At 39.2% G+C, this 12368-nt stretch overlaps 1 protein-coding gene and 1 pseudogene across 2 annotated transcripts; one reads left to right on the top strand and one right to left on the bottom strand.

Moving 5' to 3' along the window:
* The first annotated feature begins 2090 nt into the window (after positions 1-2090).
* On the top strand, positions 2091-3711 carry LOC106333059 (UDP-glycosyltransferase 89A2-like). Of its 2 annotated transcripts, none has more exons than XM_013771541.1 (2): positions 2091-3163; positions 3391-3711. In XM_013771541.1, the coding sequence occupies exons 1-2, from the start codon at positions 2094-2096 to the stop codon at positions 3689-3691; spliced, it is 1371 nt and encodes a 456-aa protein (XP_013626995.1). In that variant the 5' UTR covers positions 2091-2093; the 3' UTR covers positions 3692-3711. The 2 variants fall into 2 exon arrangements, with proteins under 2 accessions (XP_013626995.1, XP_013626996.1); XM_013771542.1 differs by having other exon boundaries at positions 2091-3172; positions 3400-3711.
* Positions 3712-5083: 1372 nt separating this feature from the next.
* LOC106333309 overlaps positions 5084-12368 on the bottom strand; it is an 8304-nt pseudogene continuing 1019 nt past the window's right edge.

Raw genomic sequence — 12368 nt, 5'->3', positions numbered from 1 at the left:
TGATTGTTATTACTATAAACAAATAGAGAAGTTATTGGAGTTGGTTTTACGGTGACTAACAAGCGCCTACACTCATCGACCACTACTCAGTTCACACTTTCCAGTTTTAATATTTTCTTATTTTGATTAGCTTTGGTTTACTACCTTCTTCGCATTATATATAACATTATACTTTTAATGAAATGCAACTTCAAATAATCATCACTTCTATTCCAATAGCATGTCGAAAGACTATGATTTCAACATAAAAATAATTACTCTTATAATATACACAAAAAATTACCCACAACCCAATGCTTCCGAATCCAAAATATTACAAACCACAAATAACACATCGAGTTTGAGATCAATTTTTTGTAAAAGAAAACAACATGAACACCATTTTAAGCTCTTAAAGCATATCAATGCCATATTTCTTTAATATAAAAAACTATTATTTTTTGGACAACAAAATCAACTATTGCAAACAAGCAAAGGATATCTTATCACTTATAATCCATTTTCACCTAAATTTTTTTAAAAGACAAAAATCATTATCATAAACATTTCTTGCAAATGGAAATCTAAAACACAAACCATGGGATCTTACAAAAAGTAATAACTTAGATCACAAATAAGATATATCCCGCCCGTATGGCGGGCCGACCCTAGTTATATATATTAAAAACAGCTATATACGTTCAAAAAGGTAGAAAATAATCTAAATTAGTCGTAACTTTTATCTAGAATAATTGTTTTTTTTTCTTGCTAACTATCTAGAATAATTGTTATTAGTAAATATTATCACAATGTAGATACAAGGCCATGAACTAAAAATCCCTAGTAAAAAGAGAGAAGAGAGAGAAAGTAGATCTCAGTGTTGGGTTCGGCGTACGGGCGGCGCGAGCGTGCGTGCCGTCGCCGGAGCCCGTCGTCCTTCAGCTTAAATTATTCGATCTTTGTCTCCTCCCCGTCGCCTCCGGCGTCTGCCTTATCTAAGCTCTGGCCAACCACCACCCGTGGTGTTTCTGATCTTGGAGTGAAAACGCGGTTGCTTGGATGTTATGGCGCAGTGAAGACGCTCATTGTTTGGGTTCCGATTCCGGGAGGTGGAGGCACCCACAGCTCCGTCGCCGCCGGCTCTTGTGTCCAGGAGGTGGAAGCTTCTTCAGTTTCGCCGTCGTCGGCTCTAGTCTCCTGGGGGTGAATGCTACCATAGCTTTGGGTCGCCGGCTTTAGGTATTTCGTTGCGGTTCTTAGGGTTTGGGTTTCGATTATGGATCGGGTGGTTCTTGTTTGTCTCTCTAGTGTTGGAGCTTTGGCCTTGTTGGATGAGATCTCGAAGAGCGATGAAGCTCTCCGACGGGTAGACAGAGTTGGAAGAACAGAGGTGGTTTCGGCGGAGGCTCTACGGGTTCTGAGCTTCGACGAAATGAAGTTGCGGTGATGTGGTTCCGGCGGTGATTCGAGGCGGTTGCGACGCGTGTCGTTCTGATGGTGTAGATTCTCCCACGTGTCCAGCAGCCAGTTTCCTTGACGTGCGACGTCGTACGGGTTTTTAATGTTTGGGCCGACGGCCCGGTTAATGGTTTCGTTTGTAACTTTTAGGCTTTTGGGCCTCTGGCCTTTTTGATATGTATTTGGGCCTCGGACTGTGTACTCTGGGCTTGGCCCGTTTTATTAATTAAAAAAAAAAACCTCTGGAAAAAAAAAAGTAGTTACAAGGCCATGTCTACCGAAACAAAAACATGTCTAAAACCTCTTGATAATGTAAACATTTAGGGGTCCATTTTTCTAACTTTTATGCAGTACAGTATATTCCTAAAAATAAATATTGTTAACCACCTTTAATATTTTACAAAATACATATAATTAGCCGTTTGATGTAAAAAAACAAAATACATATACATATAATTAGCCGTTTGATGTAAAAAAAAAACAAAATACATATAATTTTTTTTCTGAACGAAACATATAAATTTTATTACTATACATATTTTTACCATAAAAAGATGTTTTTTTTTCTGCAATCATCTTAGGTTTCCAAAACCCTAGGAATAGACATATAAAATGCCAATGAACGTACCAATCACACAACAAACTCAACCTCGTAAATGGCCGGAGAAATGCTCTCGCCTACACCTCAGGAGTCAAAACGCAACCGTTTAAAACCGCATATCATGGTGTTTCCATATCCAGCACAAGGCCACTTGCTTCCTATTCTGGATTTAACCCATCAACTCTGTCTTCATGGCAACGTCACTGTCTCAATCATCGTCACACCTAAAAACCTTCCTCACCTCTCCCCTCTTCTCTCCGCTCATCCATCCGCCGTCTCCGCCGTCACTCTACCTCTCCCTCACAGCCCTTCCGGCGTTGAGAACGTCAAAGACCTTGGCTGTACTCCTTATATCATGGCTTCTCTTCGACAGCTCCGAGAGCCTATCATCAAATGGCTAAGTTCTCATCAGAATCCTCCCGTTGCTCTCATCTCTGACTTCTTCCTCGGATGGACCAACGATCTCGGTGTTCCTCGCTTTGCCTTCTTCAGTTCTGGAGCGTTCTTTGCTTCACTTGTACATTATGTCTCCGACAAGCGTCATCTCTATGACCAAACTGAGCCTGTCTGCATCTCGGATCTTCCTCGCTCCCCTGTTTTCAAAACAGAGCATTTGCCTTTAACCCCGCAGTCTCCCTTGTCGCGAGATGTTAATATCGTTAGAGACATGACCATGAACTTCTCTAGCCATGGTTGTATTTTCAATTCTTGCAACTGTCTGGAAGAGGAGTACATGGAGTATTTGAAGCTGAAAGTGGGTCATAACCGGGTTTTTGGTGTTGGTCCGGTTTCTTCTGTCGGTTTAGGCAAGGGAAAATCAGAACTCAATGTAGACGTGAAGGCCTTGTTTAGTTGGCTTGACGGATGTCCAGATGGATCCGTGCTATACATATGTTTCGGTAGTCAAAAAGTGTTGACTAAAGGGCAGTGTGATGCTTTGGCTCTTGGTCTTGAAAAGAGTCTGACCCGGTTTTTTTGGGTGGCTAAGACAGACCCGATACCCGATGGGTTTGAGGATCGGGTCGCTGGTCGGGGAATGATTGTTAGAGGGTGGGCTCCTCAGGTGGCTGTGTTGAGTCACGTGGCCGTTGGTGGGTTTTTAAGCCATTGTGGATGGAACTCGGTGCTGGAAGCAAGGCCGTGCCTGACTTTTCTAAAGTTAGAAGCAGTCAAAAAAAATTTGGCCCCAAAAATATTATTAAGATGGCTTGAACCAATGACATTGACAAATGAAACAGCCTATTCATCCACTTAACCAACAAAGAATCTTGCCAAATTGGCCTCTAAAATTGATTATAAGAATATTGGCCCCAAGCCCATGCTTGACCAGCTTGTGGTCAGGCCCGGCCCTGGCTGGAAGCGGTAGCTAGTGGAACGATGATCTTGGCTTGGCCTATGGAAGCAGACCAATTTGTGGATGCCAAGTTGCTGGTGGAGTATACAGGTGTAGCTGTTAGTGTCTGTGAAGGGGGTAAGACTGTGCCGAACCCACACGAGTTAGGTCGGGTCATAGCTGAAACTATGGGTGAGCAAGGACGCGAGCTACGTGTTCGGGCCAAGGAGATGGGAAAGAAGGCACTTGCTGCGACAGAAGTAAGAGGAAGCTCTACTATTGATTTGGAAAGACTTGTTAAAGAACTGGGCTCTCTATAAAGATATGATTGCAATGACTAAAACGGTTTTTGGAAATAAAAAAGTGTTTTATTGTTAAAGCATCATATCTTCTTTGTTAAGACTAAGAGCATGTCAAACAATTAGTTAAGACTAAGAGCATGTCAAACAATAGGCTTTAAGTGAATATCTTAGTAATAAAACAATTAGAAAAAAAGTAAAAGTAGAAGAAAGATGAGAAGAAAAGTTCTCAAAACAGAACTTATAAGACCCATTTTAGATACTTTGAGAAACATGTGTCTTTCTTTTATACATTAAGCATTTAAAAATATAACAAGTTGTAATTAATAAACAAATTACAATAAAATATTAATATTCATTTGATGAGAACTCCTTTTGAGAAACTGCACGGATAAGGATGCTTCTCTAAGAGTCTATCTAAAATGTACATTACTTGATTTGTAGAAATGAACAAGACACTTTCTAGATTCAATATAAACCCTCAAACTGTGAAACACCTGTGTCATCTAAGAAGCCGATACAGAGTGTACTGCCACAACTTCAAAGAACCATATATTTTAGTCTCCATTTTGCTCATTTCTTTGTTTGGCTTATTGACTAATATGTCTTATGCAATGCAGCCAATGCTTCTATTTATGGTCGAGTTGGGTACCTATATAATTGCAGGATAGCTACATAATTGCATGAATTATGAAAACAAGAAGTAATAACTACATTAATTTAACAAAAAGACCATTTTAATAATGTGGATAAATTTGCTGTTTTTTCTTGAATAATGAAAGGCTGACTCATCCCACTAATATAATAAAATTAAATCAAGATTTTGTCGAGATTCAAAAAATTCATTTCGTCTCTTTCTAGATCTTGTTTATATTCTCCGCTAACTCTGAATCAAAATAATCTCTACAGCCGTAAGTGCTTAGATAGTTCTTATTCAACAATTTTTATTGTAGCATCCTGTAACATGCATAATTCATTGTCACTTCAAACTCGTTTAAAGACAAGAACTCGGTAAGAACATGGTAATTATAGAAACCCTAATCTTGTGCTAATTTTAGGATGTTTGTGAATAGCCTTGCTTTGAATTAGGTATTCTCTATTTATAACCGACACTTTTCTTTTTCCCATCAAGTTGACGTATTTCCTTGACCGTCTCTCTGTCAAATGAGTCGAGTTCAGTTTAATAGACAAGTCTTGCCTAGAGATATAATCCATCTTCAACACTATAAAATATGCCGAAGTTAAAAAATATCTATGATTTTCTTTTCTTTTTCTAAGATTTTATTTATTTTATCCATGTTAAACTCTTAAGTTGGGTTTATCTTCAGAAAACTGAAACAAATAAATTTCTTAACTCCAGAGGTTAAATAGATATAACCTTGTGAACAACAGAACAAACCAAGCCCAAAATAATAATAAGAAAACAATCAACACAACTAGAAATCCAAGGGATAGTGTATGGGGTGGACCACACCTTTAATCAAGCATGTTTTTCGTAGCTTCTGAAATTCGCATGCACTTCTTCGTAACGCTGGGTGAGATATGTCGAACATTTGATCGCTGGATATCTATTCATTAAATACAGCCATAAAGATAATTAAGACACTATGAGTGGCAGAAGGTCTGAATATAACAAGGAGAAAAGGTTAAAGCCTTAATTACTTGGGAAGGTTGCTTTCGGACTGGCACGTAGGAAGACACTCTATTATGCAGTCGTGATTCGGTTCCAGGAAAAATGGAATCTGTGAAGGTAAAGATTAGACGCAATATTATTGTTAATTTTAATTATTTGCTTAACCCAAATCTAAAGAAGTTCAACACAAAATGTTTTGAGAAAATGATAATAATTAAACACTGATAAAACATTAATGTAAACTGGATATTAATAAAAGACTTACGGAATATCGATTCTGATCATTTAAAATAACCCTGTGCATTGTGGATCTTTAACGTTTAAAAAAGAAGCTTGTTAGAAAAATGTCAGCTAGAAAAATTTACTTGGAGTTTACAAAGAATATATATGACATAATGAGAATATATCAAGTATGCCCAAAGAGGAAAATATTACCTGAAAAGACCATTGCTCCAACACTGCATCATATCACCAAGATTCACAACAAGTGCTCTGTAGACAAAAAAGCAAACTATATCAGTCTCCCAAAACTGTAAATAAGGAACAATACAAGTTCATCACTGAAGAAATATATGTTTAACAAGGGTATAGCGGAAATTAAGCATTATCATGTTGTACCCTTCAATCGACGGTACATATTCCCACTTCTGAGGCTTAGCGTTTCTATCCTTGCATATCTGCCACGAATTATACGATTGCTTCAAAAGTACATGTGTAGAAAATAGAATGTGATTTCGATTTTTTTTTCTCAAAGCAATGTAAAGAAGATATCTCAGTTGATACTTTGTATATTGGTAATCTCTGTAATTATAGCTTTCCATTCTAGGATCATCTATGTTTGTATATAAGTGTAGTGTACATCTCAATAATAATCATCTTTCACATCTTATATGGTATCAGTGCTATCGATACCCCAATTTTTCTTTCCTTTTTCAAATTTTTTTAACAATCAAACAACGCCTCCGTCTGCAATGGCAGCCACCACCGCTGAAACTATCCAAACCCCTACGCACACTTTCTTTAACGTGAACACATCCAATGTCACCAAGTTAACTTCCACTAACTATCTTATGTGGAGTCTCCAGATCCATGCCTTGCTAGATGGCTATGATCTCGCTGGTTAACTTCAAATTCACACCCGATGCCACTCTTAACGTTGAAGAAGCTATCGTCATCAATCCAGATTATGCAGCGTGGAAGAGACAAGATAAGCTTATCTTTACCGCCTTGCTAGGAGCTATCTCTTCTTCCATTCAGCTTGTGGTGTCACGAGCCACAACCTCTGCTCAAGTCTGGCATACCCTTGCGTCTACATATGCCAAACCGAGTAGAGCTCATATCAAGCAGGTGAGAAACTAGAGGAAGCTATGGACAAAAGGCACTCATACCATTGATTAGTACTTTCAAGGCTTCACAGTACGGATCGACCAACTTGCAATCCTTGGTAAGCCTCTTGACCTGGAAGATCAGATTGAGTTCATCCTTGAGGGACTTCCTGAGGAGTACAAGCAGATCGTTGATCAAGTTGAAGGTCGGGACACGCCATCGTCTCTGACTGATCTACACGAACGCCTTCTGAATCATGAAATCAAGTTGCTCTCTGCGGCTCCACCATCTCATCTCCCTGTCTCTGCTATGTGGCGTACAACACCACCAACAACAAATCTCGGAACACTCAACGCCACAACACCCCGAAGCAGTACAACAATAGCAATTAACATAGCAACTGGAATGATTCCAATCAAAGGCAGTACAATCGCTCTGGTAATAGACAGCCTCGTCCATATATCGGTTGTTGTCAAATCTGCAGCACTCAAGGGCACAGTGCTCGTCGTTGTCCACAACTCCAGTCCATGCAACAGAATGCATCTCCCTTTCCAGCTGCTGCAACGATGCCTTGGCAACCACATGCTAATGCAGCCATGGTTTCTCCTTACTCAGCCAACAACTAGCTACTTGACAGCGGTGCAACGCACCATATCACAAATGATCTCAACAATCTTACCCTTCATCAATCTTATCAAGGAGGAGATGAAGTTCTGATCGGTGATGGTTCGTCTCTTGCCATTTTACACACGGGTTCCACCCTCTTGTCCTCTCCAACTCGATCTCTTACTCTTGATAAAATACTTTGTGCCAGATATTCAAAAGAACTTGATTTCAGTATATAGATTATGCAATACTAATCAAGTTTTGGTTGAATTTTTCCCGGCTTCATTTCAGGTGAAGGACCTAAGCACGGGGGTGCCTCTTCTTCAAGGCAGAACCAGGAATGAACTTTATGAATGGCCTATGAGTGCAGCACAAGCACAAGTCTTCTCAGCTTTCAAACAGAATCAAGACGACTCGTGATGTGTGGCACTTGCGTCTAGGGCATCCATCTCCCCCGTTACTTCAATCTATTATCTCTAAAAACTCTTTGCCTATTGCTGCTACTTCTTTGGATTTTCAGAAACCTTTCTTTTGTTCTAATTGTCATATAAATAAGAGTCATAAAATGCATTTTCAACAAACATCTATTGCTTCAACAAGGCCTCTGCAATTTGTGTTTTTAAACGTGTGGTCTTATCCTATTTTGTCCCATGACCATAACAAGTATTATGTGATTTTTGGAGATCACTACAGTAGATACACATGTTTCTATCCACTATAAAAGAAATCACAAGTGAAAGAAGTCTTCTTAGCATTCAAACCACTTGTTGAGAATCACTTTCAAAAGAAGATTGGAACTCTACTTTCTGATAATGGTGGTGAATATATTGCACTACGATCTTACCTTCAGACGCACGACATCTCGCATCTAACTTCTCCACCGCATACGCCGGAACACAACAGCCTCTCTGAACGTAAACATCGGCATATTGTGGAAACTGGTATGTCGTTACTCTCTGCAGCCTCGGTTCCAAAGTCCTACTGTCCTTATGCATTTGCTATTGCGGTATATCTTATTAATCGCCTTCCAACACCGGTGCTTGCAAATCAATCTCCCTATCAGAAGTTATTAGGACAAGCACCGAACTTTGAGAAGCTACGGACGTTTGGCTGTCGTTGCTATCCTTGGCGTAGGCCATACTCAGCTCAGAAACTCGACGATCGATCAACTCCATGTGTCTTTATGGGTTACTCGTTGACTCAAAGCGCTTACTACTGTCTTGACATTCTCACTGGTCGAGTCTATACATCCAGACATGTGCAGTTTGATGAGTTCACGTGTCCGTTCAGCTCACATACAGATCATGCTAAGGTTCAACAGTCAGAGGAAGCACCGTCTCCGAGTTCAGTTCTATTCACTAAAGTTCATCTGGTTCAGCCTTTGGCGCCACCATGCTTGGGTCCTTACCAGTCTACTTCACCAACCGCTTCTGCTACAACTCCATCTCAGGTACATTCTTTAAACTCTTCTTCTTCATCTTCTAATACTTCTTCCTCTCTCAGCCCCACTGGCCAACCGATTCTCCCAAATCACCCGTCTATTCCAGACCAACCTAACCTAACCACCGAAAGGCCCACTGGTCCAACCATTGTCCCAAATACACAAACAGATACCTCCACCTCCCAAAGACCCACTGGTCAGTCTTCTGCACCTACTTTCTCTGTACAAAAACCATCTCAACCACCACAAAACACCCACCAAATGAGAACTAGAGCCAAAAATCAGATCTCAAAACCAACTAAAAAGTTTTCCCTTACCGCTGCATTTCATCAAGTGTATGAGCCTGAGCCTTCTACTTACAAACAAGCACTAAAATAGAAGTTGTGGCGTGATTCAATGTCTGAGGAAATTGCAGGTCAGATTGAAAAAGAAACATGGGATCTAGTACCTGCTACACCTTCACAAAACGTCATTGGCTGTCGTTGGGTCTATAAGAACAAGTTTTTCTCTAATGGCAAGCCACGTCAACGTAAATCACGTTTGGTAGCCAAAGGAAATCATCAAGAGTATCGCCTTGACTATAAGGAAACGTTTAGTCCAGTCATAAAAGCGGTCACCATTCGTCTTGTTCTTGGATTCGCGACAAGTAACTCTTGGCTTATTCGCAAGTTAGATGTCAATCAAGCGTTTCTCCAAGGTACTCTACAGAAAGAAGTTTTCATGGAACAACCACCGGGTTTTGTTGATGCTGATCGTCCCCGCATGTGTGTCGTCTAAAGAAAGCGATCTATGGTCTGAAACAAGCTCCTCGCGCTTGGTATATGGAACTTAAAACCTTCCTCTCTCAGTCCGTTTTCACTAACAGCTATGCAGATGCCTCACTCTTTGTCTATTCTGAAGGGAAGCTTCTTGTCTACGTCCTCATTTATGTCGACGATATTCTCGTCACCGGCAACAATGATGAAGCAGTCTCTTGTGTCATTATAGCACTCGGTCAGAGGTTCTCTCTCAAAGATCAAGGTGGAGTTGATTGTTTTCTTGGCATTGAAGTTACAAAAACAAGCCAAGGTCTGCACCTCATGCAGCGCAGGTACATACTGGATCTCCAAGTCAAGACAAACATGCTTGAAGCTAAAACAGTTGCTACTCCGATGCAGACCTCACCGAAACTCTCTTTGAAGTCTGGAACTCCGATCACTAACGTTACTGAATATCGTATGGTTGTTGGAAGCTTGCAGTATCTAGCGTTCACTAGTCCTGATATCTCCTTTGCCGTCAACAAACTTTCACAGTTTATGCACTGTCCTACAGACGAGCACTGGCAGGCTTCTAAACGTGTCCTTCGTTACCTCGCTGGAACCTCTTCTCATGGCATTCTTCTCCGGTCCAATAATGTCTTAAATCTTCATGCTTTTTCGGACTCAGATTGGACAGGTGATTCTGATGATTATGTTTCTACCAATGCTTACAATGTATATCTTGGAAATCAACCTATCTCATGGTCTGCAAAGAAACAAAATGGAGTTGCACGGTCATCAACGGAAGCTGAGTACCGAGCCATCGCCAACACATCATCTGAGGTTCGGTGGATATGTAACGTTCTATCTGAGCTTCACATCAAGCTTCCTATTGCACTGGTAATCTACTGCATCTGAGGTTCAGTGGATATGTAACGTTCTATTCTCGTATGAAACATCTTGCGCTCGATTATCATTACATCAGAGGTCAAGTTCAAGCTGGTATTCTACGAGTAACTTACGTCTCATCCAAAGATCAGCTCGCAGATGCCTTAACAAAGCCCCTACCTCGTGCAAGCTTCAACACGACATGCTCCAAGATTGGAGTTATACACCTCCCTCCATCTTGAGGGGGCGTGTAAAGAAGATATATCAATTGATACTTTGTATATGGGTGATTCTTTGTAATTATAGCTATCTATGCTTGTATATAAGTGTACTGTACATCTCAATAATAATCATCCTTCACATCTTATAAGCAATACCTGGAGTCCCAATACATCATCGGTTGCTATGAGCGTCATCATTCCGTAATCCGAATGTGCTCCAGTTCCATATATTCCCTTAGAGGGATCCGATTTTCCTAAGAAGTATTAATATCATTGAGAGGTTGGCATATATACTGTGCTTAGGCAACTCCTTAAAGCTTTCTTTGAAATATATATCACCTTCATAGTGAAGCAAGCGCAAAGTTGAAATAGGCTTTCTAAGCATCTCAGGGCTATCAAAGTAATCTGCATCCAAGTCGAGGGCCAAGGCCAGTAATTTTGCAATAGCCTTACAAACCCTCCTGTTACAGAAGATATACATTCAGCAAAACCTATGGAACAAAAAGTTTGACTCTATAGATAGACTGGTCGAACGCAACACTATAAACAAATGTGAAGACATGGACAGGGAAAACCACAAATGAGATTTACAATGCTTCTTGATGGTATTTCTCCATGGTCTCTCGCCACCCAGGCAAAACATCTACCGAAAAATATAAATTCCATTAAAGTAACCGGCATTAAATGCATCGCAAAAAAAAAATGGAAAGACATGTATTCCCTTCGTTCCACAAAGATGAATGTTATTGAAAAAAAATTGTTTCACAAAGATGAATTTTAAAAATTGTCTATGCATATTTAATAAGTTAAAAAAACAAATTGTTAAATTTAAGAAGTTTGGCACATATACAGCGAAGGTGATATATATTTCAACTTTGTGCTTGCTTCACTATGAAGGTGATATATATTTCAAAGAAAGCTTTAAGAAGTTGCCTAAGCACTGTATATATGCCAACCTCTCAGTGATAGTAATACTTCTTAGGAAAATAGGAAGTTAACAATTTAAGAAGCTTTAAGAAGTTTTAACTAAAACTATTGATTTAAAGTTATAGGAAGTTGCTTTATACATAAATCAAGATATTTATCGTTATGCATTAATCATTTCTAATACTCTTTTGTTTCTGAATAGTTAGTTTTTAAGGTTTTTCATACCGATTAAGGCATTATAAACTTTTATTTATTTTTTGCCTAAAACAACATTTAATTCAACCAATAAAAATCATACTAATATAAATGGTTTTAAACATCAATTTATTTTTATATAGAAACTTGAAAACATCACTTAAATTGAAACAATTTTTTTTAAACACCACTTAAAGTGAAACAGAGGGAATATGTGTGAAATGTTTAATAAATCTATCATGATGGAACGGAAGGACTATATATCTTATATACAAGAAAAATGGAAAGTATAAAAGCAGGAAAAGGAACTAATCTTATAAAACAGAACAACAAAGTCTAATGGAACGTATAAAAGAAGGAAATGGAAGTAATCTGCTAAAATAGAACACCAAAGTCTATTTTTGTTCAGGTATACCAAACAAAAGAGCTCACTAACCAGGATCAGGCCAAGGGTTGGGGCCATAGAATGGATAATCCCACTGAGGATCATCTCTGGGAACTTCGGATCCAATGTAGTAACCTTCTTTGTGATCCCCTTAAAAATAAAAAAGACGTATGAGTGAGAGCACTCAACAAAACTTTTTGAAGGGAGAATATCCGATTTTGTTGAGTGCTCTCACTCATACGTCTTTTTTATTTTTTTTTTTATTTTTGTTGAGTGCTCTCCCTTCAAAAAGTTTTGTTGAGTGCTCTCACTCATAATCTATTTTTTTATTTTTTTATT

The sequence above is a fragment of the Brassica oleracea genome, chromosome C3 (assembly GCF_000695525.1).
Source record: "Brassica oleracea var. oleracea cultivar TO1000 chromosome C3, BOL, whole genome shotgun sequence".
NCBI lineage: Eukaryota > Viridiplantae > Streptophyta > Magnoliopsida > Brassicales > Brassicaceae > Brassica > Brassica oleracea.
This window is presented reverse-complemented; position numbering and strand designations above follow the sequence as displayed.